The sequence below is a fragment of the Phlebotomus argentipes genome, unplaced genomic scaffold (assembly GCF_947086385.1).
Source record: "Phlebotomus argentipes unplaced genomic scaffold, Phlebotomus argentipes genome assembly contig_6, whole genome shotgun sequence".
In the NCBI taxonomy this organism is placed as follows: domain Eukaryota; kingdom Metazoa; phylum Arthropoda; class Insecta; order Diptera; family Psychodidae; genus Phlebotomus; species Phlebotomus argentipes.
In genome coordinates, this window is record NW_026776145.1 from 3,261,217 (window position 1) to 3,287,029 (window position 25,813).

General features: G+C 45.8%; 10 protein-coding genes across 16 annotated transcripts; 5 read left to right on the forward strand and 5 right to left on the reverse strand.

Moving 5' to 3' along the window:
- Nucleotides 1-78: 78 nt before the first annotated feature.
- On the forward strand, nt 79-1,027 carry LOC132258662 (vesicle transport protein USE1). Its single transcript, XM_059756067.1, has 3 exons — nt 79-260; nt 317-834; nt 907-1,027. Exons 1-3 carry the CDS (start codon nt 115-117, stop codon nt 939-941), a joined length of 699 nt encoding a protein of 232 aa, XP_059612050.1. The 5' UTR covers nt 79-114; the 3' UTR covers nt 942-1,027.
- Nucleotides 1,028-1,133: 106 nt separating this feature from the next.
- Nucleotides 1,134-3,056, forward strand: LOC132258635 (protein lin-54 homolog). The gene is made up of 2 exons (XM_059756031.1): nt 1,134-1,920; nt 1,989-3,056. Exons 1-2 carry the CDS (start codon nt 1,135-1,137, stop codon nt 3,051-3,053), a joined length of 1,851 nt encoding a protein of 616 aa, XP_059612014.1. The 5' UTR covers nt 1,134; the 3' UTR covers nt 3,054-3,056.
- Nucleotides 3,050-5,823, reverse strand: LOC132258628 (E3 ubiquitin-protein ligase RNF10). Its single transcript, XM_059756020.1, has 5 exons — nt 5,400-5,823; nt 4,889-5,309; nt 3,706-4,822; nt 3,562-3,639; nt 3,050-3,504 (listed from the first exon to the last, which is right to left on the reverse strand). The coding sequence occupies exons 1-5, from the start codon at nt 5,470-5,472 to the stop codon at nt 3,217-3,219; spliced, it is 1,977 nt and encodes a 658-aa protein (XP_059612003.1). The 5' UTR covers nt 5,473-5,823; the 3' UTR covers nt 3,050-3,216.
- Nucleotides 5,824-5,897: 74 nt separating this feature from the next.
- LOC132258645 (V-type proton ATPase subunit S1) lies at nt 5,898-7,361 on the reverse strand. Its single transcript, XM_059756043.1, has 2 exons — nt 7,170-7,361; nt 5,898-7,107 (listed from the first exon to the last, which is right to left on the reverse strand). Exons 1-2 carry the CDS (start codon nt 7,265-7,267, stop codon nt 6,021-6,023), a joined length of 1,185 nt encoding a protein of 394 aa, XP_059612026.1. The 5' UTR covers nt 7,268-7,361; the 3' UTR covers nt 5,898-6,020.
- Nucleotides 7,362-7,398: 37 nt separating this feature from the next.
- Nucleotides 7,399-13,202, forward strand: LOC132258615 (cell division cycle and apoptosis regulator protein 1-like). Of its 2 annotated transcripts, none has more exons than XM_059755997.1 (9): nt 7,399-8,404; nt 8,464-8,868; nt 8,933-9,216; nt 9,727-10,174; nt 10,672-10,843; nt 10,972-12,217; nt 12,280-12,506; nt 12,566-12,905; nt 12,968-13,202. In XM_059755997.1, exons 1-9 carry the CDS (start codon nt 7,583-7,585, stop codon nt 13,044-13,046), a joined length of 4,023 nt encoding a protein of 1,340 aa, XP_059611980.1. In that variant the 5' UTR covers nt 7,399-7,582; the 3' UTR covers nt 13,047-13,202. The 2 variants fall into 2 exon arrangements, with proteins under 2 accessions (XP_059611980.1, XP_059611989.1); XM_059756006.1 differs by having other exon boundaries at nt 10,672-10,798.
- Nucleotides 13,203-13,329: 127 nt separating this feature from the next.
- LOC132258671 (transcription initiation factor TFIID subunit 12) lies at nt 13,330-14,335 on the reverse strand. Of its 6 annotated transcripts, none has more exons than XM_059756123.1 (3): nt 14,226-14,335; nt 13,529-13,941; nt 13,330-13,466 (listed from the first exon to the last, which is right to left on the reverse strand). In XM_059756123.1, the coding sequence occupies exons 2-3, from the start codon at nt 13,887-13,889 to the stop codon at nt 13,339-13,341; spliced, it is 489 nt and encodes a 162-aa protein (XP_059612106.1). In that variant the 5' UTR covers nt 13,890-13,941; nt 14,226-14,335; the 3' UTR covers nt 13,330-13,338. The 6 variants fall into 6 exon arrangements, with proteins under 6 accessions (XP_059612106.1, XP_059612071.1, XP_059612080.1 ...); XM_059756088.1 differs by having other exon boundaries at nt 13,529-14,108; XM_059756097.1 differs by having other exon boundaries at nt 13,529-13,964; nt 14,226-14,328.
- Nucleotides 14,336-14,407: 72 nt separating this feature from the next.
- LOC132258655 (luciferin sulfotransferase-like) lies at nt 14,408-16,639 on the reverse strand. Its single transcript, XM_059756054.1, has 4 exons — nt 16,444-16,639; nt 15,628-15,766; nt 14,742-15,275; nt 14,408-14,679 (listed from the first exon to the last, which is right to left on the reverse strand). The coding sequence occupies exons 1-4, from the start codon at nt 16,637-16,639 to the stop codon at nt 14,571-14,573; spliced, it is 978 nt and encodes a 325-aa protein (XP_059612037.1). The 3' UTR covers nt 14,408-14,570.
- A 1,919-nt stretch (nt 16,640-18,558) lies between these two features.
- LOC132257868 (uncharacterized) lies at nt 18,559-21,349 on the forward strand. The gene is made up of 5 exons (XM_059754952.1): nt 18,559-19,362; nt 19,427-19,575; nt 20,559-20,832; nt 20,919-21,161; nt 21,238-21,349. Exons 1-5 carry the CDS (start codon nt 18,646-18,648, stop codon nt 21,316-21,318), a joined length of 1,464 nt encoding a protein of 487 aa, XP_059610935.1. The 5' UTR covers nt 18,559-18,645; the 3' UTR covers nt 21,319-21,349.
- A 399-nt stretch (nt 21,350-21,748) lies between these two features.
- Nucleotides 21,749-23,468, reverse strand: LOC132258049 (ADP-ribosylation factor-like protein 3). The gene is made up of 3 exons (XM_059755189.1): nt 23,351-23,468; nt 22,893-23,153; nt 21,749-22,043 (listed from the first exon to the last, which is right to left on the reverse strand). The coding sequence occupies exons 1-3, from the start codon at nt 23,351-23,353 to the stop codon at nt 21,765-21,767; spliced, it is 543 nt and encodes a 180-aa protein (XP_059611172.1). The 5' UTR covers nt 23,354-23,468; the 3' UTR covers nt 21,749-21,764.
- On the forward strand, nt 23,459-24,819 carry LOC132257957 (uncharacterized). Its single transcript, XM_059755073.1, has 3 exons — nt 23,459-23,595; nt 23,660-24,143; nt 24,206-24,819. Exons 1-3 carry the CDS (start codon nt 23,505-23,507, stop codon nt 24,711-24,713), a joined length of 1,083 nt encoding a protein of 360 aa, XP_059611056.1. The 5' UTR covers nt 23,459-23,504; the 3' UTR covers nt 24,714-24,819.
- The last annotated feature ends 994 nt before the right edge of the window (nt 24,820-25,813 follow it).

A 25,813-nucleotide genomic window follows, 5' to 3' on the forward strand; every position in this document is an offset into this window, starting at 1 on the left:
ACTCGAAATTAGCACACGCTTCGAAGCCGTCATCCGGGATTCTAGCAGTTTAGCGAGTAAAATTTCTCTCTCTCTCTCTCTCGAGAAAGTGTGTATTTACAAAGCTGTTGAGCCATGTCGTCTAGATCGGAACTGAATCTTCGCAGTCTCATAGCGCATTGTGAGGAGATGGCCAAGACGGACAGTGGAGACTGGCGCCTAAAGAAATACATAAAATCCATCGACATTCTGATAGAGGAACTGGAAGAGGAGGATTTGATGTGAGTCCAGTGGATGTTTTCTCCTGTACATCTTCTTCAACCCTCTCACTTTCCAGGAGACCAGACAATAGAGTTATAGAGGAATACCGAAGTCGCTGTGGCGAGTTGAAGAAGCTAGTCAATTACCAGGAGCCCCAGAAAATTATCCGCAAAGAAAAGGATCCATCACAAGATGTTCATGCAGTTTTCAAAGAGATCAAGCAAGTCCACAATGCCAATTACTTCAAAGAACTGCGAAAGGATTTACTGGGCGGCGAATCGGGTGTGCGACAGAGGGTCCCTGGGAGCGGAGGCACCGGAGATGACATGGGAAAGGCAATGAAGCACTTTGCGGACATTCAGGAGAAGATAGCGGAGAACATGATCTCACTGACCAGCAACTTGAAGGAGCAAACACAGACCGCCAATAGGATAATCAAGAATGACGTTGAGACTGTGAAGAAGTCCACAAGTCTCACGGAGAGCAATTTCGGCTCCCTTAAGACCAAATCGGAAAAGCTGAAGGAGCATTCGAAGCGCGCTTGCAAGTGCTGGGTGTGGATGATGATTGGCTTCGTGATGATGATTTTCATATGTGAGTACAGATTTAGCATGATATCCATCAATGCGAGGATTATTAATCAATGTTTTCGTGATTTCCTTGCAGTTATGGTCTTTTTTATAAAAGTTATGAAGAAATAAACAAGGTTGAGGTTACGTGGAAAGTGCTAGAAAGCGCCTTCCAACACTGAACGAAGAATTTTTTCGTCGTGACGTCACGTGCGATGCGAAGCCAACTTCAAGTGGATGCTTATTTTTTCCTGCGAGCTTGGCTTTTGAAATAATCGTGCTCTTCGTCGAAAAACTTCTGAGGAGGTGCGAGGGAGTGTGAAAAATGGACAATTCGGACGAAAATGAGCAAATTGAGGAGCTGATCTACTCGGAGACGGAAGAATTGGAAGAGGAGACCGTGGACATCCTGCCGAGTGGCGATGAGGAGAAGGAGGAAGCTTCCACATCGCAGGTCATCACGGGCGACCTTCCCGTGAAGAACATCGTGTGCATCAAGCCGTCGAGCGGAGGAGGAGGCATTCCGTTACAGCTGAAGTCCCTCCCGACATCTCGAAACACGGCCATTGCGTCACAGGTGCAGAAGCTGATGGGGAAGCAAGTGACTATTGTCTCGAAGTCAGTGAGCGGTTCCGTCAGCGGGTCTCCCATCACACCCATCACCATCGCGGCGTCTCCGCGTGTGGCGACGTCCGGTGGACAGCTGGGCCAGAAGATCGCCCTGCAGTCTGGCGGGAAGAAGATCGTGACAATATCGCCCTCACAGGCGCAACAGTTTAAGCTCGTGTCCTCGGCCTCGCCATCCTACCTCTCGCGGATCAAGACCTTGGGCTCCAACTCTGCCCAGAGGATTATCGTGAAGGCATCACCCAGTTCAGTGTCCACGTCGAAGCTGAGTGGGACGTTCATCGACATGGGCGGGCAGAAGCAGATGGTGGTGAATTCTCCCAACATCTTGAACATTGGAGCGTCCTCGTCGCAAGCCCAGAGGAGTCCTGCCATGAAGTCTATCAATGTGCCCAACAAGGTGCAAGTGGTGAGGGTGATCAACCCAAAGACGCAGCAGCAATCGCTGCAGAAGATTGTTATTGCGCATCCCCAGAAGGTGAAGGTGAGTAATTGCCTGCAAAGCTTCTACTTTGCAAGTGGAAATGACTTATTTCCTTTTCCTGTGCGCAGGTGGAAGACAGTCGCTCCTCAACCTCTCCGGGATCTGGTCCTCCGCCGAAGCTGGTGATTCAGAGCAAAAACGGGCAGTGCTTCTACGTGGCCACGTCGCCCACAAAGACCAACACCACCAAGTACACGCTCGAGACGAAGGGATCGCCATCTGGATCTGGCCAGAGAGCGGCCCATCCTGTGCCGATGTCGAAGATTGTGCTGGACAAGGACAAGCTGAAGGTGGTCTTTCCGGAGCCCACCATCCTCAACTCGAGTGTGTCCAACAACTCCAAGAGTTTTCCCGTGCACGTGTTCACCAGCAAGACGGGTCACTCGCCCGGCTCCAACACAACGGTGACAAACGTGCGCAACTTCAGCAACAAGCCCATTATCACGGAGCGCAAGGTGGAGGTGAAGGAGAAGATCGACATCGAGAAGCTGCTGGAGGGCGGCGGGCTGCACGACACGGGCAAGAGGCGACCTTGCAACTGCACGCGCTCGCAATGTCTCAAGCTCTACTGCGAGTGTTTCGCCAATGGGGAGTTCTGCAAGAACTGCAACTGCAAGGAGTGCTACAACAGCCTGGAGCACGAGGAGGATCGCCAGAAGGCCATCCGACTGTGTCTGGATCGCAATCCTAACGCCTTCCGGCCAAAGATTGGCAAGTTCAATGAGGAGGACGCCATCCGGCGACAGCACAACAAAGGCTGCAACTGCAAACGCTCCGGCTGCCTCAAGAACTACTGCGAGTGCTACGAGGCGAAGATCTCGTGTTCGAACAACTGCAAGTGCTTCGGCTGTCGCAACGTCGAGGGCTACTTCCCGCGGGACGACAGCACACCGACGGCGGGGACGAAACGCCAGAGCCAGGAGCTGGAGCCCGAGTGCTCGCCACGCAAGCAAGCGTGCAACTTCATGACACCCGACGTCGTGGAGGCCTCCATTCAGTGCATGATCGCCCAGGCGGACGACTGCCAGAAGTCCAGCGTGCCCTTCCTGCTCACCGAAAAGATGATCCTCGAGGAGTTTGGCCGCTGTCTGGCCGAGATCATTGACTTCTCCTTCAATAACACCGACTATTAACTTTTTTTATGGTCTTTAATGCCCTTTAATCCATTACACACACATTGAATAAGAACGCATCTACTGTACCTTATCCCGTGAGAGAGGTTTTGCGAAATAAAGATACTTCAGGACTGGATATTTCATACATTGGGTAATTTTGCGATAAGATAAAGAAGTACAACTAATTCCTCTTGAAGTTCATGTCGGTTGAGAAAAGCACCATTTGCTGCTTTTTCTTTCCCTTCCCGTGAGACGCCTTCTTGCTCTCACACTCCTTCCTAGAGGCTTCCGCCTTCTCCATTGCCACTGCCATGTCGCTGCTGAAGGCGCGTCGGAAGTCCGGAACACTCGTCTCGCCATCAACATCTCCAGTCGATGGGCTTTTACTCCAGGGCGACTCCACGACTACAGAAGCCTTCTTATCCATCAGACTTGGCCAGAATGCCCCCTCAGATGGACTAGAGAGCATCTGCAAGCCAAGAAAGTGCATTAGATTGCTGAGATAAAGTCGAGAACTTGCAAATACCTTTGCAAATGACGGTCCTTGCTTGTTCTCAACAGGACTCTCGTTCATCTCCAGCGGCCTCTCGGTCAAACCTCCATACTAGATATCGAGAAAAGATAGTTAAGTGACTTCCCAGACCTAAAATTCACAATTAACATTACTCACGAGAGGGAAATCCTTCGGGGATTCAATATTAATGTCCACTGGCTGACTCAGCAACTTTCCCATCTGCCGATCGTACACCTCATTGATCTTTATCTCTCGGATTTTCTCCTCCCGGGCGCGCACTTTGCGATTCTTAGCGCGCGACTTAAGTTCTTCATCGAAGGTCTTCATGATCTCCGGCGAGACGATGGGTGTGTCAAAGACAATTTCCACCACATCGAATTGACAAGTCATGGGCAGATGCTGCAGATACTTTAGCCGCTTTCGCAGAGTCTCTTCCATTGTGAAGCTGTCCTTCTGCACAATGCGGCCACTGAGTGTCTCGGGGCCTTTGTGAAGCTCCCCAAACTGCGCCTGGATCATGCGATTGTTGATGGTGTGCAAATAGAGGTTCTGGCCGTCGATCGCCTGATAGAAGTAGAAGTAGTCTGAAGAGTCGTTGGCAATCGCTTCGGCATCTTCAGCTTGTGACGAGGACTCGCTTTCCTCCTTTGCGTCCTGCAGCTGATTGAGGACTGCTTTGCGTTCTGACAGCAGGTCCAGAGCCTGCTGAATGAACATCGTCTCAGGACAATTGAGTCCATCGGGTCCATCAATTTCCATTTGCTGAAGTAATTCGCGCTGCTCATGATCCACAATCGAGAGCACCTCCTCAATGTCTGCCACAATCAGCTTCGAGTGCACGATTGCATCTCTGGACTCGAATAAATGCGGGAGTGGATCGGAATCCAAGCAGTCCTTCGAGGCTTCCACCACATTGAGGGATCCCTTCTTGCGCTTCATCAGCTTCAGCGTGACGACTTCCTCCGTCTTGAATTCGTGATGATAGTTGGCTACAGCGCTCTTCAGGTCCGCCACGTAGACAGGCTCGTAGCAGATGGGACACTTGCGCCAGGATTTGTCGGACAGGGCAAGATAGTGGAGAATGCAAGCCCAACAGTAAACGTGGCCGCAGCGTGTCATTTTCCCAGCCACTGGCGCGTACAGGCAAATGGGGCACTGCGCGTCCTCATTGCTGTGGATTATAATCTGCTCAATCTGATCCCACTTCACCAACGTGTCCGGGCATCCGCGATGCACTCCATACTCTCCAGAAGACTTCACCACAAACTGGCAACTGTAAAAAAACACCGAACGGTGAGATTGAACCGGGAAAAACCACTTTTGCAACCCGAAATCTTACTTGGCCTGAAGAAATTGCTCCTTACTGAAGTGCATCCGCTTTCCGCCCCAAGACTTGCCCTTGAACTCGCGCACTATCGTGAAGGAGTTCACCTTGCGCGGCGCGTAGTGGAAGTTCAGCAGGTGATTGAGGTTTTGCTTCTTGCTGCCGGGCAAGAAGACTGAATTCAACTCATATTGGGCCACGGGGTCCTCCTCCTCCCCTGCTAGTCCGGCGCCGGATCCAGATGACGCCAGGTCGCCACCCTTGCCAGTGCCTTGCGGCTCACTCGATGCTTGGCTGCCTCGCCCACGGGGTGGCTTCTTGTCAATTCTCTGCTGATGCCCATTCGGGACTCTTGCGCGTGTCGGATCCTTCGATCCTGCGTAACCATTGGGCTCACGTCGCCGTGAATTCCTCGGCCACTGCTTGCTGCTTGCGTCTGCGGAGGTGACAAACAGCGAGTCATCCCATCGTGATATAAATAGAGCGCGGGAATGTGTGTGTGGAGGGCGTCAGCGCGCCATCTTACCTTGCTTCTTGCACTCAGACGCTGGCCCCTTGGGGACCAGATGCGTCACACGAATATTTGCCTTCTTCTCCATCCCTCAGAAACACCCCCTCGCAATTCACCCAGACGAAGTGGAAAATTCCTCCACACGGAGTTAAACCAGTTACTTTGATTGGAGACATTTTAGAAAGCCATGATTTTTCCACCACAAGACAGAAGAAATTATGTTCAAATTGAACCCAAATATCCTTCTATGCGGAGCACTAAGGAACTTCACGTGTACACTAAATGAGAGATGAGAGTTGGGGGCGCAGCGCTACCCAACCGACGCAGCTAGGGGTGGTCTATTTGAGTCGGAAAAGCCAAAAATAAAATTGGCAAAAGCCAATTTTCCAAAATGGAGGCGAGGAGCACAGATGAGGAGATTTTGTGACGTTTGGCCAGAAATACCAACTGCACGCAGAAAAATTTCTGGCGATATTTTTATTATAGCCGAAACTCTTAAGAGAAATTTAGAACTTTTAAAAGCCAACTAAGATTTTATTATTTATCGAATTTCTTTACATGAACAACATTCGTCTTTTTTCACGAAATACTAGCAACAAGAATATTTCTCGTGCACTGCCTGAAATTTAAGGCTTCTTACTCGTTAACATTGATAGTTATTGTCTTGCCCTTGATATCGTCGAAGCGATCCATGGTGCGAATCTCCATGATCCAGGAGAGTCCCGCCGCCAGGATGACCAGCAGGAGAATGGCGACGAAGAGTCCTCCCATGATGCCGGGACTGATGAATCCCACGCAGTCCCAGGGCTCGCTGAAGCCATTAAACGGCTCAGTGGCGTCCGTGCTGAAGCGCGGCTCCAGCTGAAGTCTGGTGATGTGCAGCCGGTTGAACTGGTTGGTCTGCACTTCGTCCTTCGATATGAAGATCGATGTGGGGGTGCAAGCGAAGGAGAAACCAATGTGAGTTCCGATGTAGGTGTTGAGGTAGAACTCCTTCTCGTCATAGATCAGCTTCTCGACCCACCAGCGCCCGTGCAGGCCGTGAATCTCGAACGTCAACTGCGGACCCTCGCCGACCAGGTTCAGAGCAAATCCGGAGTCCTCGCTGTCATTGAGACGCGCCACAGTGGCTGAGGTGAAGTTCAGCACCATGGGAGACGCCTGAGGAGCCTCGAAGCTGATGGTGCTGTAGGAAATAATGTACGTCTCGTTGTCGCGGAAGAAGACGAAGGGTTCGTCCGTTGCCTCGTCCTGCTTGTTCGTGGTCTCTCTCTTGATCCTGCGGGCGGTGATGCTCTCCTCGGCCACATCATTGTGTTGGGCTGTGTAGACGAAGACGGCGTTATTCTCGCCCGTGGCCTCGATCTCCTTCACCGCTTGAGCTATCTCGGCATCCTGGGTATTGAAGTCTCCCGGAGTGAGGGTGACAAAAGTGATCTTTCCAGCCTGTGGAGTCAACTTGTGACCCGCATTCACCCACTCTGTCTTCCGGTCGTCGCCAACAGTGGCCAAGAGTCCAATGGGATTTTCCACATTGGCGAAGTATGTCTTCTGCTGCACATTCTCGAGATACGGGAAGCAATTCTTCTCGCCACACTCATTCAAGGCCTCGGGGCTGAGTTTGTCTCCAACGAAAACCACCGTGTACTGGGAGCTCACGATATTATCAGTCAGGATGTTGCCACTGGCCAGGGAGTTGATGGCTGGAGGGCTCAAGGTTTTCCTGGGAAACGACGAGAGGCCATGAAAAGTGAAAAGATAAAGTGGGAAAAAACGAGGACTCACCCTTGAGTGCTGCCCCAGAGGAGTAGAGGCACTCCTTCGAAGCCGAACGCCACATTGGCGCAAAACACCAGGAGAAGGCACTTCACCAGAGTCCTCATTGCAGCTGCTGCTCAGGAAAATCACGAGAAATTGAGGAAATCTGAAGAGAAACTGAGATGGATCCCGTGACTTCGACTTCGCGTGTCATATGATCTTGCGATGTTTTTCGAAGCCGAAAGGGGTTGCCATGTGCCGGATTTGGCTGCCATGATTCGGAGTTTTTTGCAGTGATTTTCGCATTTGTTTGTCGAGTTTTTCAAGGAGAGTTTTATTGCAATTACCGGAGTTTTCGAGTGTTACTTGTTCATCAGAGTGCGGAAGAAGTCTTGGTACACCTGTGCAAAGTGATCAAGTGAGTGAATTGCGCGTAGAGGATGTCATACGACGGCCAGAAGACGCCCTCATGTCCACCACCGCCGCCATGGCAGCGTAATTCCATCAACCAAGCCGGTCAGCAAATTTCCAACCTGCAGACTCACTTGGGCTTGGCGAATCAGGCGCTGGTGACTTATGCACAGAACCAGCCGGTGTACAACACCAATATAGCAATGGCGCAGCAGCAGGGAGGACAGCAGCAACAAAACCTCTCCCTGATCTCACAGATTAGCGGCTCTCTCGCGAGTCAGCTGCCGACCAACCAGATCTTCACGCAGTCCGTGAGTTATCCCACGTCCAGAACGCTTAATCCCATCGCTTTCAGTCAGCAGCCCGCGGGCACACAGCACAGCCAGCAAACGCTGCCTTTGGGACAGACGCCGGCTTCCTTGGCCAAGTCTCATGGCGTGTTCAACGGCATCGGAGTGGTGACGAAGATGCAGGGCGACATTGGGTTTATCGACAAGGAGGTGTTCTTCAACAAGAACGTCTGCGCGAAGGGATGCTTCCCCAAAGTGGGCGATCGAGTGCTCGTGGAGGTGACATACAACCAGAAGATGCCCTTCAAGTGGAACGCCACTCGAGTGCAAGTGGTCTCGACCACCGGAAGCTCCTCGATGCAATCCCAGAATAGATCAATGATGTCCATAACCCACAAATCTTCATCGTACAGCTCTGGCTCGCCGTCAGAGAACGGATCTAATTATAGCAGGAATATGAGTCGCAGTCGACGTGCGACACCCTCGCCGCCACGCATCTCCGATCGACACAGCACCAGCTCGCGAGATCCGCGTCTCCGCGAGTCTGACACACGACACGAGGTGAGTGTGTGGAATCCAGATTGTTGACGGTGGTTCTTATATGTCACGCTTCGTTCCAGGAGGACGAGAAGAGGCGTCGTCGTCACTCTCGCGAAAAGGAGAGATACCGCGAGAGGAGGGACTCCACGCCGGAGAGGCGCGAAAGGAGTCCTCCCAGGAGGTCGTCACCGCCCAGAAAGAAGCGCACTCGCGTCATTCCGCGCTACATGGTGCAAGTGCCGCGAGTCTGTCTCACTGTCAAGGAGGCAGACGTTCTGGCGCTGAAGAGAAGATACAACAACCTCTATATTCCATCGGACTTCTTCTACACGAATGTTAAGTGGTCTGACGCATTTCCACCCAATGCGCCCTTCTCCATTCACAAGCCGTGCTCTTTTCACATCATGAACAAAGATGTGGAGCCCGTGGTGTGCGGGGAATTGCCAGCAGAACCGGCGGATGTGGACTATCTCTTCTCGGCAAAGGTAAGATTTGCTGTCTTGTCTCACGAATACGAATCGCTGTACTCACTGCTGCTCTCTTCTCCAGGTCATGCTAATGGGATGTCCTCCGATTGACGAAATGTACAGCAAATGCATCACAATGGCGGAGGATAAGGAGAAGGATGATGATCGTGATGTTGTGCATCCGTCGAGACTCATCAATTTCTTGGTTGGCGTGCGCGGAAAGAATGAAGCAATGGCAATTGGCGGTCCCTGGAGTCCTTCCATGGATGGAGAGAGTCCCCAGTCGGATGTGTCCGTTCTCATTCGCACTGCCATTCGCAATTGCAAGAGCTTGACCGGCATTGACTTGTCCAACTGCACCCAATGGTGAGTTCTTCTTTGTGAGCATTCCTCTCTAGAAACTACCTAATTTTGCGCAACACCTATAGCTCTTCCATTCCAAAAATGCTTTTGGTTTGATAAAGGAATTTATCGAGTGTTTTTTTATATGAGGTAGAGACTTTTAGAGAGTATAGAAAAGAGAATGAGAAAGGTGAGTAAGAGCAATGAGGAACAATATTCATCGAGTATTTGGAGTGTTTATCTATGTCTTAGAATATAATGGATTAATTGTTGAATTTATAGTGTAAATTGCATATACATTTTGGGTAATTTTAGGTGCCATATAATATTATACTTTAGAAGTCTATTAACCCTCTTTCACTTGAAATAACGCGTATCAGAGATGTGATACAATTGTTGAATGTGTGGATGGACGTACGTTTGATGTGACCGCGCGAATGAGCATGTGAGTGAGTGTTTAGCTCACAATGAAAATGCCAACAGTTGATTGTTCGCTGTTTTTTTCACATAATATTCTCCATGTGTCATACACAGGTACCGTTTCGTGGAGCTATACTATCGACGTGGCGAGGTTGTGCAGAAAGGACGCATTGTTCCGCCACGAATTGAAACGGTCGTCATTTTTCTGCCAGATGTCCGATCGTGTATTCCGACGCGTCTCGAGTGGGACGCCCTTCATGGGAAATATAGGCACACCTTGGATCGTATCCTGCTGCAGGAGGACGATTTGCCGTCCGATGGTGAATCCTTGGCTACTTCGGGTGTTGATGCAGGGGTTGTTGTTCCTAAGGCGGAGTCTCCTGATGATGATGCCGCGAAGGAGCGCGCAGAGAGTGCGGATGCGGTGAAGGAGGAGAAGAGTGCTGCCGAAGAGTCGTCGAACGAGAAGGCCACCGAAGCCGCCGCCCAAGTGCCAGCAGCCAGTGAGAAGCAGCCGGAGGAGCAGACTGTGGCGGACGATGGTGCAGTAGCAACAGAAAAGGCACAGCAAATTCTCCATATTCTATCTAATAAGTTTTCTACCACATTACTTCGTGTTACGTTGATAAATTCACAAATCATTTATCATCATTCACCCACGAACTCTTGTTGATCAACGGATAAATTCTTCCAAAGAGGGTTTATCATGGGTCAAAATTAAGTAATAACTTGATAGTTAGTATGAAAATCTTAGACAAGTGTGCTTGAATGCGTGAAGATGATGGTGATCCAACTGCACCCTGAATGTCTGCCGGATTGTCCTTTGCGTGAATGGCCAAGTCCTAATTTATCTCTTAGGCAATGATTTATTAATTTTTTTTTCTATTTTAAATATCTCACCATTCTCTAATCATTTGATTTTATGTGCGATTATAATTTTCTTTACGAGACAATCAGGCGCGGATTTAGCTGTATTGGATCGTTTTGTAATCTTCCTTGTTCTCCAGATTTCGATAATATTATTTATCACGCTTCTAATGTGCACTCTTTGCTCTCTAGGATGAAACTGCTGAGGCTGATGTAGTGCCTGAACAAGAACCCACGCATCACTCCAATCTGGATCCGAAGACCATGAAGATTCAGGAGTTGAGAGATGAATTGTCTGCTAGAAATATTTCGGCTAAAGGTACGGAAGTAGAAGATAGTAGCTCAGAAGGGTTAGAATTAGAAGGTATGTAAAAGTGGCGGGGAAAGAAAATGATATGCTCTCTGTAAGATCAAACTTAACACTTGTATTTAGGAGTTTATAAATTCCCAGTTGGATTCAAAATATTTTAATTTATCTCATGTATTTCGTAGGTCTTAAATCTCAACTTGCGCTGCGCCTGGCAAAGGCTCTGAAGGTTGAGATGGAAACAGAGGCGAATGAGGCCGAAAAAGTGGCGGTGTCTGAGGGAAAAGAGGTAACCGAAGAATCCGAAGTAGTTGAAGCACTGAAGGAGAATGAAGAACCAATGGAGGTGGAGAAGACCAAGGAATCGGAACAGGTATTGGGAGCTGAGGAACAAGCGGAAGATGTAGAAAATGCTGAGAAGGTAGAGAATTCCAAAAACGCGGAGCAACCTGAGGGTGAAGATGCTGTGCAAAGTGAGAAGGTGACGAATTCTGAAGAAAAGATGGAAACTGAGGAATCCGAGCAGGCTGGAGGAGTTCAAACACAAACTGAGAAGAAGGGGGAGATCGCTAAGAAGAGAGAATGCTCGCAAGAGGCCGAAGATACATTGTTCAATGAGAGTGACATGGCAGATATGGTAGTGATTGATGAGGTGGGAGGTTCAAAGGCGAATGAAAAGCCTCCAGAGGAGAAGCCTAAGAAGGTGGAGAAGAAACCACTGGACGAACGTGAGAAGCAAGCTCTGGAGAAAAAGTACACGCTTCCCGAATCACCGCAGATCATTGTACATCCCTCGAAGCAGGCAAAGGGTGGGAAATTCGATTGTACAATAATGTCTCTGTCTGTGCTGTTGGACTATCGTCCGGAGGACACGAAGGAGCACACATTTGAAGTTTCCCTCTTTGCGGAGTTGTTCAACGAGATGATGATGCGAGACTTTGGCTTCAACATCTACAAGGCTCTCAATTTGGTGCCGGAGAAGAACAAGGATGCGGATGTGAAGAAGGATGATAAGAAGATCGACACCGTGACAATTGAGGACAGTCCGGCAAAGGAGAGTGCCAAGGAGTCGTCCAAGAAGTCGTCTGACGACAAGGAGGCTAAAGAGAAGGACAAGGACGATGATGAGTCCAAGAACAAGAAGTCTGATCGTGATAAATCCGAGCGCTCTAAACACTACGATGATTCGGATGATGACAGTGTGTCCGTGAAGTCTGGCGAGAAGAGGAAGCGTGAGAAGGATCGCCAGAAATTCTACACTGCCTCTCCTGACTTGTTGCTCTCTTTTGTGTACTTTGACCAGAGCCACTGTGGTTACATTTATGAGAAGGACGTTGAAGATCTCTTTCACACATTGGGATTGGATCTCTCGCGCGCGCAGATCCGAAAGCTTGTGGGAAAAACTATTTCCCGAGATTCCCTCCAATATAGGTAATATGATTTTGAATGTGAGATCATTGACAGGGAATTATAAAAATGTTTATGCCTTCCAGGAAACTCACGGATCAGGTGAAGGAGGAAAAGTCGGAGACGACAGAAGAAGTGGTGAAGCAGGAGAATTTGGAGGATACACTGACTGACGATGTTATTAAGGGAAACAAGATGTACTTGCCGGTGTTCAGAGATGTTCTCAAGTCTCTCAACTCAACCGACGAGCCGCCGCTCAAGAGAGTGAAGACAGAAGCTGCAGAGGAAGTTACTGTGGGACAGGAATCAAGTGGTAAATCTTCATTCTTTACTCACAAGCATATTTCCTGACGGGTTTCTTTCCTTTTTTAGGGTTTGTCATGCACAATGGTGGGATTGTTGATGTGGAGAAAATGCTGGGACAAATGTCACGCTCGGAGAAGGCGCTTGAGGACACTGAGAAGCTCCTGGTTGACATGAGGAAGCAGATTGCCGAACTGCAGGCATCGAATTCCAAGGCGAATAACAAGATAAAGGATCTGTCGTCTGACCTTCGCAGCGTGAATCGCAAATTGACCGACACGGAGCAGATTCTGAACAGTACGCAGAAGAGGTGCAATGATTACTACGCAATCTTGTCCACGGTCAATGAGAAGGTGTCGCCGGTGTTTGCCAAGTCTGAAAGATCCGAAAAATCTCACAGGAGCGACTCGTGCGTATTCTTCGCCTTATCTTCTGTATTTGCCTTTGATTCTATAGTGGTGCATTTTGCAGGCGATCCCGCGAACCGAGGGAACGAGACCGAGAGTCGAAGGAGTCGTCCAAGTCAGAGACAACGAAGAAGGACGAGTAATCTCAGTTATTGTATTAGCTTGTTCTTCTGGAACCACTTTGCGCAGTAACATTATTGAATTGAATATAGTATGAGCGAACTAATGAACAGTACAGGCAATGTAATCATTTTATGAGATATTGAAATCATAATAAAAAAAAAATCTTGTGTGACCTATTTTCACCTGTTTCGCAATGATGGCCGGTGAAGTAGTGAATTTGAGAAACATTCAATGATTTATTTAATAGTTATACGGATCTTCATGGGGACTTTTCATCGCCTATCGTGCCAAAAGGGCTGAATTCATCTATCCTCAGTATTTCTTGATTGCCTTCTTAATAAGCGCTAGTCTCTGCTTGTGCGCCTCCGTCACCGTTGCCCTCTTGTACGGCCTCAGCTCGTCCGTGCCGAAGCCTGGAATCCACATGTTCCAGTTGCGCTCTGCAAACAGACAATGGCAGTTACTGTGCAGCCGACGGAGGAGTTTGGCTGACGCGACTCACCCAAATGCAACTGGACGTCCTTCACCTCCACTTTGGAGACCTTTCTGTGCTTGGCCAGGAGACACGCGGCAGTGACTGTGTTCTCGACGAAATCGTCTGCTATCTGCAAGAGGAGCTCCTCCACCTCCTCGTCCAGCTGCTCGGTGGGATCGATCTCTCTCACGAGCTCCTGCAGTCGGGGCTTCGTGAGGATCTGGAAGCGCGGGTAGATGAGCTCGTGGCGCGCACTCCCGGATAAACTCACCCTTACCTGTCCAGTGGCATTGTCGGAGCCAGAGCTGGCTTTGGTGCTGGACTGTGTGGGCGCTGCGCTCGCCGTCGAGCTGACGCCCATGGGGCTGTTTTGCGATGGAGACGCCATCTGAGCGTTTCCGGACAACTCCGCAGGCGGCTGGATGTGATTCTCAAGCGAGCTACTGCGTGAGAGCATACGGTGCTGAGAATCATGGTGACCGTCATACAAGGACATGCTATCTTGTTATCCAAAGTACCATACGAATTCACAGAGTGAAAATATTACAGAAAATCTACAAGAATGCCCCCAAAGAAATCCCCCAAAGAGAGGTCTCTTCCCAAACACCTTTCAAAGAAAATTAATCATTGTTATTTATGCAGCTATAGCAGATACTTCATTCAATATTCTCAATTATAGAGCTTCTAAGTACACTACAGCAGCGATACGAGTGCTTTCTCTTACCTTTTTCACGGGATTTCCTAGAAAAAATTGGAAAAATTGCACGAACGCCTTCACTTTCAGCTTTTTATTTACACTTTTGTAGTTGTCATCTTGCGTAGTTCTATGTTTTCCTTTCGTATAGTTTTATGGCAAAGTGCCATAAATATAGAACATCGAGTAACTCAAATGTAACCGACTTTCAATGTTTTTCTTCTTTCACGTTTATTCCAGAAAAAAATTTATGAAAAATACATTTTAAGCTTAATATATAGCATTAAATCGCTAAATACTCTATTTGCACTACAAACCGTCCCAGTCCTTATGTTATTAGGCGAAAAAATATCTCATCAAAGTGTTGAATTGCAATCATTCGTAGATAAAATCCAATCCTGTTCCTTGGGTATGTTTCTCAATCCACTTATCGAACTTCTCCGATAAGCGAGAATCCATGTAGTTTTGCCAATCTCCAATTTTTCTGCACAGACGAAAATGCAATGAATCTCTAAATAAACTACTGTGAGCTCATTTCACACTTACCCCTTTCGGATGAATCTAATTTTCCGGTTGTCATTCTTATCAGCCGGCTGATCGGCATTGAGGATCGGCTCCAGATTCACTGCGGGATTGTTCTGCATCTTCTCGAACATCAAGTACGAGGCCATCTTCTCGACACTGTCCTGGGTCATCTTGTGAGCCACTCCCATGAATTCGGCACACTTCCAAATTGTCCCCGGCAAATCCAGCTTCATGTCCTCGTACTTGAGGAAGAGAATGTTGGGCTCGTTGCGTCGCTTCCAGAACTCCATCACGTGCTCCCAGACGGAGCCGATGGGCGTCCTGCTGGACAGGAAGTAGTCGCAGAACTCCTCGAAGGTGCCGTTCAGGCCGTGGATGAGCGTGCAGTAGTAGTAGTAGGACACGCACAGGTCCTTAGGATTGCGCGCGACGTAAATGATCTTGGGCTTCTTGGCCTCCAGCTGGCGAGGCAGCAATTGCCACGGCAAGTGCGTCTTGATGAAGCGCGGGCTCGGCAAGTTGTCCACGCAGTTCACGGAATTCCCAATGGACTTGCTATTTGGAGGGAAAATAAAGAAATGGCAATCCTCGATGAAATGGAATTCCAATCCATCACATCGTGCACAGTGATAAAGTATAATTATGAAAAGTGGCGTGATTGCATGCTGATCGCTTTATGTAAAGAAAAAATGTACATCGGATTGAGACATCTCGTATTACGAAATTATCATTAGTAAAGATCACTTTCTAATTATAAAAGAAGAAATTGCTGAGAGATGCAAGAGTGGGTAGACTAGTTTTTTCTCCATTGCGCATAATGGGTAATTTTGCAATTCTTGCGATGTGACTCAGATCTGACGATTATTCGCCACTATGAATAATGATTTCCTTAATCTACTGCACTCACTTGAGCCATTCCGTGTGATCCTCCGAGAAGATCGCCGACAATTCCAGCAGAGGAGCTCTCAGAGCCTGCATCCTCGCGGCGCCAGCGAAATCCATATTATTGCCAAGAAGCCACACCATTTCTTGCGCCCAAGTTGAACCTGAGAAAAAATTGGCATGAGTAGAAGAAAAAAGTTACAGCAATAAAACGCCGCTTTACTCAATTTATCAATCACACAATCATGATCAGGAAAATTAGTGCATTTATTGAATTTTCATGTTTCATAGTCTACTGATGCAAATAAAAGTTCTATCGCAAATGTATTAGCTTTATTGTGCTGTAAAAGCACGTTATCAAAAGTCTCCGTTTGGTTTTCTTTTTCTCAAATTCATGCCGTGAAAAAGCATTCGGAAATATTTTTCTATTTCTTCCCGATATTCATTGCTTCACTTGCAGAATAAAACATTGTTATTCACTTCAATTTTAGTACAAGGTTTATCCTATTTTAATGACCATGATTTTTATATGTAGCTCTCAAGTCTTTTTTAGCAATAAAAATAAAATGCTTTATGGATTAAATTCTAATCAACAGTTTATCTCCTGGCGAAGTAATTGCCCGCATTTTTCAATTTGCATCCCAACAACAACACTTTTAAATTGTAATTTTTCATTTCAATTTCTCTTAATTGTTCGGAGCACAATTTGCTAATTCAATTTTATACAATGTATTCACTCACAAACACTTCAACCACGAGTGATTTTCTCTGAAATGATAAACACACAAACAACGCGCGGCAAAAAGCGACTCTCAAATGGATTTTTTCAATTATTCACAACCTGTTCTCGGGTAGGAAATGAGGAAGATGTCATCTTCGCGCACAGAAAGGTCCAAAATGGACTCGCCAATCTCATCATACTTCTTCGGCAGGATCACTTTCCCCGGATTGACTTCGATGAAGCAGTTCTGGCGCTGAAACAGCTTGTCCAGGTTGAATCCAGCATCGTCACTCAGAGATCTGTACTCAAGACGCATCTTGGCTCGACTGGGAGATTAGGCTGCACTTTTCGATCCACCAAGGAGGAGTGTTTGATGAAAACTGATGTTGCTCAAAAGTTTGCAAGTGCATTGGATCATTGGCGGAGTGCAAGTGGTGAGAAATGCAAGAGATACTGGTGGTGGCGCTTGTCTTGCACTTTACGCAATCACCAAGTTTATCGAGAGAAAGTTGTTGGAATTCGTAAATTGTCTTTTGATAGACATTCTTGCAAGATTGCCTGACAAGAATGTTTAGTTTTCAGTTAGTTGATCAGTTGCGACTACGTTCCTCCCAATTATTATTTAAGATAATCCTCTGGCAGCTCTGCTAAAACAGTGTCAGCATGAGCAAATGGATCTCCAAATTTCTTCAAGTACTTGGCCACTTCCTTTTCCACAACGCCAGGCTCCTCATATTCCACAACGACGTCTTTAGCGTAGGGATCCATGAGGTTTCTAAGGTACTCGATATTATTGTCCTTCCTCCACTGCTCCAATTCCTTCAATCCGGCCGCACTGGGTCTTCGTTCCTTCTTCAGCCCTTCAATTCTTACCAACGTGACGCAGAAGAGAAGAATGAACAGCAAAAATGCTCTCATTTTCACCGGATATCGATGCAGTGTGACAGTCAGATAAGAAATGAACAAAATTGAAGAACAACATTTGTCTTAAATGGAATCCTTTATTGGCTCTTGAAATCTATTACGTGAAAACTCGTTCTATTGGTATAGTTTGTATTTGATGCAAAAAATAACCGCATATACGTGTCCAAGTCGTTAAGTGGAAAAGCAAATCTTTTATTGCTCTGTTTTGCATCACGAATTTCAAGTAACTATTATCATAAGTCTTAATTACTCTTTGTTGAGTTGGAGCTCGAAAAAATTTCCATTTTAAGAATAATTTTTACACACTTTATCGTCTAGCCGGTTTTATTGCATCTGCACACCTTTGCACAATATTTAGATAAAATGTTCCATCATGAAACTAAATCGCCTTTTTGACTTTCTTTTGACCCGCGCACAGCATTTGTAAATCTGAATATCTATGTATTCAATCTATCATCTTTTCAGCTCTGTTGTGCAATTATTTGTTATGAATTTCGCATTATGATTGCAGTGCAAACCGCATAAGTTATGTGATAATTCCTCGAGGCTTCTTTATTGATTACAACCTGTGTCTTTGCCTTGTTACAACAAAATTTACCACCCCACTCTCAATGCGGCTGCCTTCTTTCACTCCAAATGAGCAATCTTGCACGATGCTCTTTGTCTGAGAATGTCTGAGCTATTTCCTATGTATGAAATATTGTTTTATGTGGTATCGTGCAATGGTGGATAAAAGAAAACTCGTTTTATTTCACCAACCTCTGGGTCATTGAATTATCGGAACAATGTCAAGGCTGAAGAACTGAAAAATATACCAATACATGCCTATGAATTTACCTGGAGAGTGGCTGAGATGGCATCGGATCTCTTAAGTGGGTCAAGAACTGGAAGAAGGTGAATCGCTGGGCATGTAAACTGGATTTTGGGGCAAGAATGGAAGGTGTTTTGGGATATCGTGCTGCATATATTCTCGCAGGAACCGTTCGATGTGAATGGAGGTCTCTGTGGGGAGAGATTGAGATCTGGGTCTTTATTGGAATTTATTGATTCTGCGGCCAGAATGGCCTCTCCTTAAATTTCACATTAGGCGATCGCGCCCGTATTTGGCCACGGCATTCGGACACTCACATTGTGCGATGTTCGTGCAAGAGCAAAATCATTGAGGAAGAACTGCTGGCAAGAAGTAGGTGCTGAAGAAAACTGACTTCGTGAATACATCGCGCCAACCGGAATGAACAGTTATGCTTCTTATGTGCAACTCGGCTTCTTCTTCTCGCCACTCATTTGGAGTGCCTCAGTTCGGCTCAACAAGTGGCACCTCGCGGTCAGACCAGATGCTTCAGTGAATTTGGCCTGGTGAATTTCTCTGCAGTTTTCCGCTCAAGTGCTTCAACAGAAATGGTGATGTATCGTGTAGTGTTTCTTGTGGCACTTCTCGCTCCCGGATTTACCGTCATCCGGGCGCACAGCACCCAGAGACCCGCCGGTGATGAGCCGAGTCCATTCTTGGACATGGCATCGGCCTTTCTCACGGAAGCCCTCGCGAATCAGGGCGGGGGAAACGGCGGAATCGGTGGCATTGCCTCCGTTATTGGGAGTTTAATGCAGAGCGACAGCTCATCTGGGAAATCTGGGGACAATGGAGCCGGTGCCATTCTAGCGGGAATTGGATCTCTTCTGGCCAACTCGGCGGGAGGCTCGCGACAGGGTGGCGGAGGAGGCTTTGATCCTGCCCTCATTGGGAACATCATTGAGATGTTCTCCTCCAGCAGTGGAGACAATTCGAGGCAGAAAAAGCAGACTCCTAATCAGCAGGAACCCTCCGGTTGGGATACAGTGCTCAACATTGCATCAGCCTTCCTGGGAAATCAGGGTCAGCAACAGGCCAGGAGTAGTGACTCGACTGGAGACAACTTAATGAGTCTTCTGCCGATGGTTTTGCAAACCATAAATTCCTTTTCTGGACCGGAAGGCCTGAAAACCCAGGAGAAGCACAAGGATCATGCTCTCTTGCCGCCTTTCCTGGAGAACATCCACGTGATGTGGGATCATTTCTCCCAATCGGAGTTGGCTCAGATCATCTGGACCAAGTCAGGCATCAGCCAAGTCTTTAAGGTCAGGCTCGAGTGCAATCATTTACGCTCCTGAGCAGAATCTCTAACTATAATTCAATGTGCAGGGCTTCACCGGGCGCGATGGGAAGTTGGACTACAACAAACTGTTCAAGTCCTTGGAAAATCAATCTTTCAGGCGCCGATGGATTAAGACGGCCACAGTCTACTTAGCCGACTGGGCCAACTACATCGCCGATCCGGAAGTGTACCAGAGGTAAGGCGCGTTCTCGCGAAACCACTCACTCAGCCAAAGTGGGCAAAGCCGACGCTTTTCTGCTGTGATAGGCAAATTCCGCCATCCGCCGAATTCGCAACATATCGAGTCAATCAAGCCAAGTTGGTGAATCGAGAGAAAGATTACCGTAATATATTTATTTATGCTAAATCTCGCTATAAATTAGCCGTTTGTATAACTGTTAATCTTCGTTGTGTTTGCTTGGCAACGTGCGTGTGTTTTCCCGGGAGATCATTTTAATACACGTTTCGCGAGATGATATTTGCGTGGCCCGAAAAATATAGGTCATCGTGCTAATTTGGTAGGTAAAAGCGAGAAAATCCACGGGAGAAATTGGCGATGTGAAAATTTCACTCATCGCAATTTCTTTCCATTGTTACTGCAACAAATGTAAACTTGAACATGCCAGCAATGCTCTTTACTGTGATGTTCCTTCTCATGAACAGCTTATATTAGTTTTATTGGTTTTCTTGTAAAATGAAAACCGTTTGAGCTGAAGAAGGAAATGTTTATGTTGCCATTCAGATCACCATCTATACTATCTATGCTGAACATCTGATAATATTTTTATTTACGTTGGCAAAGATGACTGTTGATTAGCGTTTCTAATATTATTTCTCACTTGCGGCAAGTGAGAAATTCTCCATGAAGTCAGCAACCTTATGAAAATATTTTATGATGATTGCTCGATTTTTTAGATCACTGATTCCGAAATTAAAATGCTTTTCTACACTTCTTAATTGGATTTTGAAATAAAAAGTTATTTTATACACACTTTAAATTTTAGAGCCTGACTATTACAATCTTGTAAGTTTACGAACACTAATTAATGTTGGGCTCTTTCTGCAACGCATTAATTAAGAGTGGTTTTTATGCCAAAGCGAAGAGAGACCTAGATTTGTTTTTACTTTATTTTTACATTTGCATTCAAGGTCAATTGCACATTTCCTCCTTGATTTCAGATATTTCCACACGGCGCAGTTGATGGCGAATGGTTTCTTGAAGAGCCAGAACTTGCCATTGATCGACCCGAGCAGGGCCAGTGAGACACTTGCTCAGCTTATTGATGCCATCGCCAAGAAACACCTCAGCGTGAAAATATCGTCGAAGACATACGTGAAGCCAGCGATGAATTACGTGAAAGAGCTGCTGAAATTGGGTCAAGCGCGAGGTCTTCTCCAGAAATTCAACGCCACGGAAATTAGTGACAAACTCACAGACACCGTTAATCTCGAAGTATGGAATCCATTCTTGTGCTGGTGCTGAATGCTAAAATCACGACAATTAACACCTTTTCTTTCTCGCTCTCTCTGCTCGAACAGATTATTGAACCTGTATTGAAGGTGTATCGCTCGTATCGGTACATCTTGGGCGCCCCTCAATGTGATAAGTTCGTCATGTGCGACATAAATTCACACGATCCCAGCGAGAATTTCGGTCTGGCCGGCTTCAAGGCGGGCATCACGAAGTTCGGGAGCTTGGCGGCGTCGTGGGTGTTGAGCGGTGAGACGAAGACACCCTTCTGGACGCTCTTCAGCATAGTGTCCGACCCAGGAAACTGCCAGGTAGACACACCATCGCCCTTATCCAGTCGAATTCTCTCGTGCTGGGCCAATTACTGACTCATTGCTAACGTTTCAGGTACGCTTCCCGGTGGATTGTTCAGGCTTCCACGAAGGTGAGGCTCGAGTAACCACGGAATATGTTCATAATGAGCTGTAATGAGTGACACGCACCGATTCAATAGACCTTTAGAATAACGTGTGAGCATTTATGTCGATTCGATAGACGAGACCTTCCGATGCAAGAAGAAAGAGCATGAATCAGATGAGTAGGATTACAAAATGACCTTTATTGACCTTATAAGTAATATTGCAATAGAATTATATTAAGATATTTATCTATCAAGTATACATGATAGTTGTGTGATAAGTCCTTTTAACTGATATTTGTATATCTATTTTCCTAGCTTGAAAACATTCACGATGAAATCTATTGCAAATGTTTGAATGAAATGAAAAACAATTTCGTCAAATTGCATTTTGACTGTATAACTTTAAATTGCAACACGAGCGAGATCCTCTTCTGTGGAGGCAAAGGGGCGCGAATATGCAAGAAAACAAAGAGCGGTAGGCAATAAACGAGTGTAAAGATGTGAACCTTGTAAATTATTTATTCTTGATGGTCTGACATATCCAATCCATGCCCTCCTGAATCCCGGTGCCCTGGAGTCCCGAACAGCCCTGAATCTGCCACGATCGGCCCTTCAGATTCACGAGCCCCATCGATTCTGCAATCTCTGCTGTCTTGAGGCTACTCGAGACATCCTGTTTATTTGCAAATACTAGCAGAGGAACTCCTTTCAGCTTCTCATCAGCCAGCAATTCTGATAATTCTTCCGCTGTCTCCTTCAATCTCTTTCGATCTGTGCAATCTACCACGTAAATCTGGAAAGACAGTCGTTATATTATTCCGATGGTATGAAACTTGTGTTTATGGTTGAAATTATAGGATAACATAGATTCTATGTGCATCGAATGACAAAGCGAGCCGCAAAACGTGTGTTTACATGCGGTGTTTATAATTTCTTGATTTTGAGAAAAAATATCATTTGATTTGAAGCAGAGTGAAGTAACTTTTGTACTCAAAGGTGTGTTCTTAATTTCAATATCATCTCTTAACAAGTACCAGTAAGTAGAAGAGGTATTTTCCAAGAGTTTATCATGTTTTTTTTTCGCACACGTAATCTGAGGGCCGATTATGCACCATATGTACGTTCATGAGGACCGATCTACATGAACAATTCATGTAGTTGATATCCTCTCAATTCTCAATTCGCCGCCGCAGAAAATCATTCACATGAAGATAGATAGATGTAGATTACTTCCACATCGATATTCATTTGGGCCCTCTGCATTGTCACTTTTCGCGCCAAAATACAATTATTAATGGTAGAGTTACTCTAAAAATTTCCAATCAATAAATTATATGTAATTCATGATAATTATGAGCTAATTGTATTTAAATTTAGTCACTTAAAAAGCTTTGAAATACAAAAAAAATACCCTCAGTGGAAAATGTTTCAAAGGTTACAAGAAGGGTTTTCAATTTATCGCAACTATCTGGCTAATTGCCTTGATGATCCTTGATTATTTATTACAGAGTTTGATTGCACTGTGCAGAAATAACCTCGGCAAAAATGTGAAGCTGATGCAATTTTAAGTACTATTGATTTTACTACGTTTATGCAAATTGGTATCGGGTTTAAAGGAATCCACACATCACTAATTACTCACTAGAACATCCGTGTTCTCGAAGTAATTTTTCCAATAGGGACGAATCTTGCTCTGCCCTCCAATATCCCACACATTCAGTTTAAATCCTTCAGCCGCCACGGTCTTTATGTTGAATCCTGCGGTTGGGGTTATGTGGTTCACCTGTTCGTTAGCCAATCTCTTGAGGAGTGTGGTCTTTCCAGCATTGTCCAGGCCCAGGAGTAGAATCCTCAGCTCCTTGTCTGGGGAAGATCGTAGCTTGCGAAGAAGGGAAAGGAGTCCCTATGTGGCGACAATGAGCATAATTTTATCTCGTTTCACAATATTATGCGTGGAAGAATATGTATGTTGCTATCGTTACCATGGAGAGAAAAATAAACTTTCCGTCGAATTAGAGAAATGACTATGCAAAACCGGGTTTGTGTTTAGGAAATTTCCCAATAAAATATGTATTAAAGTGCTTCCGTATGGAAAATTACCATTTGGCTATCCTCTGAATGACTGAAGAGACACACTAAATCACAAGAAGTGGTATTGCACGAGAAAGTAATCAAGCGCTTTGTGTTGTATCGCGCCAACAGTATCACTCACACTGCTCTTGACGGACGACTAAGGACTGCCCGAGAGGAACCGATGGGGAAGCTTTCGAATGTCCTTTTCGTTGGCCACAACGGCTTCAAACAATTTCGTGACGACACGAGATTGCCATCATTGGATTTTGCCGGTGAGAACAGCATGTCCTGGAAAATGAATGATGTGCGCTATAATTTATTAAAAATGCCTTTCAGAAATCGATATTGAGCCTCATAGTGATTACTTCGAAGGCAAGTCCATCAGGGCAGTCGCCGCCCTAGCGTTCAGCGCTCTTGCGGCCGGAAAGAAGGCGGTCTTTAGAGGTTTCATTGGAGGAGAGGAAAGGAGTCTGTGCCATGAGTTCTCTGAAGAAATTCGCGATTTATCCTGCAATACAAAACATTGTCTTGTATTGCTGAGAAATGGGCAACTCTATCAGTTTTCTGTGGAGAAGAATCAAATGATTATGCTGAATTTCATCTCCACCGAGGACAGCTCTGAACAGAAGAACCAAATCACGCATGTTGCTTGCGGAGAGACGAAAAACATTGCAATTACCAATCAAAATGCTGTCTACGATATTCCTTCCAAGATTCACAAATTCGAGAAGCACGTGAAGATTCAAAAGATCTCTTGCGGTCATGAGCACGCACTCCTTCTCACAAAGAACGGAGATGTTTACTCTTGGGGAAATGGATTGTAAGTAAGACATAAGATTCTCTCTTTACGATATTGCTTAGGAGTTCTTTTTTTCATCTCAGGCGAGGGCAATTGGGACATGGCAGCTTGGAAAATCACACGAAACCTGAACTGATTGAGGCACTGAGTGGAATCAAAATCCTGGACATTAGCGCTGGAGGATGGCACAGCGCTGCAGTCTCAGCTTTTGGAGATCTCTACACTTGGGGATGGAATGTCAGTGGACAACTGGGAAAACCCGTGACAAATCCTTCGTCTTCTGTCGCAGACTTCACCCCGATCGTGTATTGCACTCCGGAAGTAATAGATCTTCCTCAGGATGGCGAAGATAGTGACTTGGACTCACAACTGAAGGTTTCTTCCGTTGCGTGTGGCAATCAACACACTTTTATCAAGACTGAATGTGGCAAAATTCTTTCAACGGGACATAACAAGTTCGGACAATTGGGACTTAAGGAATGTGGGAAAAATGATTATGTAGATAAGTTTTCAATAGTCAGGGAAAATGCAGTCGAATGTTCTGTATCTTGTTGCATGTACTGTACATTCTTTATGTTGTCTCGGCTATAAGTTGTGTACTAAAAAACTTAGCCGCAGCTTCTCTGATGAAGATGGCGCTTGTATAAATGTGTTTAAACTTATATGCTGAATAAAAGATCCAACTGTAGTGGAATCACTGACCGATGAAAGGGAAATAACTTAATTTGACCACAAATGTCCTCTGCATTAATTCAATTCGTGGTCATTTCACCTTATGAGCGGATATCGCTGTGCGTGATGCCAAGCACGAATTCTCTACGCGTCAATGCTTCAGGAGTGAACATTGGTAATTGGAATCGTCGAGCTCACACGGAACATAACACCACCTAGTGACAAATAGCGGTTGGTTAGAATTGCTTGGATTTGCATATAAAATATGGATTTATTGGAAATTAGATGAAAAATCGATGGAGAAATAGAGAAAAAGTGTGAATGAGAGCGCGCTTGTGAATGGGCTGCCAACGTTACATGAACAGCTATGAATAATGTATGAATTATCACAAGTTTTAGTGAGTTTAGTTCACTATATTGCTGATATTGTAACAATTTTGTCTTATAGCGTTACATGAATGGAATTTAAATTTGCTGGATTTTGCATATTTTTGCAGAGCGTACGACCTCAAGGAAAAATGAAAAATTGCTGTGCGCCGAGAGGCATATTATTCGTACATATTCAAGTGCACAAAAAAGAGGTGAAATAACGCATATATGTGATATACATACAAGTAAACAGTAATTTTCGATACATATACAGTGCACTTTAATTTATTTAAATTACACGTTTCTGGATAAATTTTACATGCTTGTCGTCTTCCGTCTGTAGATGGAAATAGCCAGTAGGAAAAAAGAGGCACTGGACGCATTTCAGTTTTCCATGATAGCCTCAGCTCGTCAAGTCTTGATGCAGGTTAGTGCTTTGCGGCAGCGTCGTAAAAAAATGTGAAATTCCGACGAATTCAGGAGGTCGCACGAGAAAACACGCAGATGATCATCATGTAGATCAATCTCAATGAATTATCGCAACACCTCGAGAGGAAATTGCATAGCTTATGCTTGGCGTGAAATTAAATTTGCGTGGTATCCTGTTCCGCTGACACACGTAATTGATGAAAATATGATTTTTTCCATGT

Bases quoted from the DNA above. Each gene is read 5' to 3' on its own strand.
- LOC132258635 (XM_059756031.1), top strand. From the start codon at position 1,135: ATGGACAATTCGGACGAAAATGAGCAAATTGAGGAGCTGATCTACTCG. The intron at 1,921-1,988 runs GTGAGTAATTGC...TCCTGTGCGCAG, and splicing joins CGCATCCCCAGAAGGTGAAG to GTGGAAGACAGTCGCTCCTC.
- LOC132258645 (XM_059756043.1), bottom strand. From the start codon at position 7,267: ATGAGGACTCTGGTGAAGTGCCTTCTCCTGGTGTTTTGCGCCAATGTG. The intron at 7,108-7,169 runs GTGAGTCCTCGT...GTCGTTTCCCAG, and splicing joins CTCTGGGGCAGCACTCAAGG to GAAAACCTTGAGCCCTCCAG.
- LOC132258655 (XM_059756054.1), bottom strand. From the start codon at position 16,639: ATGCGTCTTGAGTACAGATCTCTGAGTGACGATGCTGGATTCAACCTG. The intron at 15,276-15,627 runs GTGAGTGCAGTA...CCCTCCAAATAG, and splicing joins GATCACACGGAATGGCTCAA to CAAGTCCATTGGGAATTCCG. The intron at 14,680-14,741 runs GTAAGTGTGAAA...TCGTCTGTGCAG, and splicing joins ATTAGATTCATCCGAAAGGG to AAAAATTGGAGATTGGCAAA.
- LOC132258628 (XM_059756020.1), bottom strand. From the start codon at position 5,472: ATGGAGAAGAAGGCAAATATTCGTGTGACGCATCTGGTCCCCAAGGGG. The intron at 4,823-4,888 runs GTAAGATTTCGG...GTTTTTTTACAG, and splicing joins GAGCAATTTCTTCAGGCCAA to TTGCCAGTTTGTGGTGAAGT. The intron at 3,505-3,561 runs GTATTTGCAAGT...CTTGGCTTGCAG, and splicing joins AAGGACCGTCATTTGCAAAG to ATGCTCTCTAGTCCATCTGA.
- LOC132258671 (XM_059756088.1), bottom strand. From the start codon at position 13,997: ATGTCCTTGTATGACGGTCACCATGATTCTCAGCACCGTATGCTCTCA. The intron at 13,467-13,528 runs GTGAGTCGCGTC...GTCTGTTTGCAG, and splicing joins GGACGTCCAGTTGCATTTGG to AGCGCAACTGGAACATGTGG.
- LOC132257868 (XM_059754952.1), top strand. From the start codon at position 18,646: ATGGTGATGTATCGTGTAGTGTTTCTTGTGGCACTTCTCGCTCCCGGA. The intron at 19,363-19,426 runs GTCAGGCTCGAG...TTCAATGTGCAG, and splicing joins GCATCAGCCAAGTCTTTAAG to GGCTTCACCGGGCGCGATGG. The intron at 19,576-20,558 runs GTAAGGCGCGTT...CCTTGATTTCAG, and splicing joins GATCCGGAAGTGTACCAGAG to ATATTTCCACACGGCGCAGT.
- LOC132258615 (XM_059755997.1), top strand. From the start codon at position 7,583: ATGTCATACGACGGCCAGAAGACGCCCTCATGTCCACCACCGCCGCCA. The intron at 9,217-9,726 runs GTGAGTTCTTCT...TGTCATACACAG, and splicing joins TTGTCCAACTGCACCCAATG to GTACCGTTTCGTGGAGCTAT. The intron at 10,844-10,971 runs GTATGTAAAAGT...TGTATTTCGTAG, and splicing joins AGAAGGGTTAGAATTAGAAG to GTCTTAAATCTCAACTTGCG.
- LOC132258049 (XM_059755189.1), bottom strand. The intron at 22,044-22,892 runs GTGAGTAATTAG...CTGTCTTTCCAG, and splicing joins TCGAGAACACGGATGTTCTA to ATTTACGTGGTAGATTGCAC.
- LOC132258662 (XM_059756067.1), top strand. From the start codon at position 115: ATGTCGTCTAGATCGGAACTGAATCTTCGCAGTCTCATAGCGCATTGT. The intron at 261-316 runs GTGAGTCCAGTG...CTCACTTTCCAG, and splicing joins CTGGAAGAGGAGGATTTGAT to GAGACCAGACAATAGAGTTA. The intron at 835-906 runs GTGAGTACAGAT...ATTTCCTTGCAG, and splicing joins CGTGATGATGATTTTCATAT to TTATGGTCTTTTTTATAAAA.
- LOC132257957 (XM_059755073.1), top strand. From the start codon at position 23,505: ATGGGGAAGCTTTCGAATGTCCTTTTCGTTGGCCACAACGGCTTCAAA. The intron at 23,596-23,659 runs GTGAGAACAGCA...AATGCCTTTCAG, and splicing joins GCCATCATTGGATTTTGCCG to AAATCGATATTGAGCCTCAT. The intron at 24,144-24,205 runs GTAAGTAAGACA...TTTTCATCTCAG, and splicing joins TACTCTTGGGGAAATGGATT to GCGAGGGCAATTGGGACATG.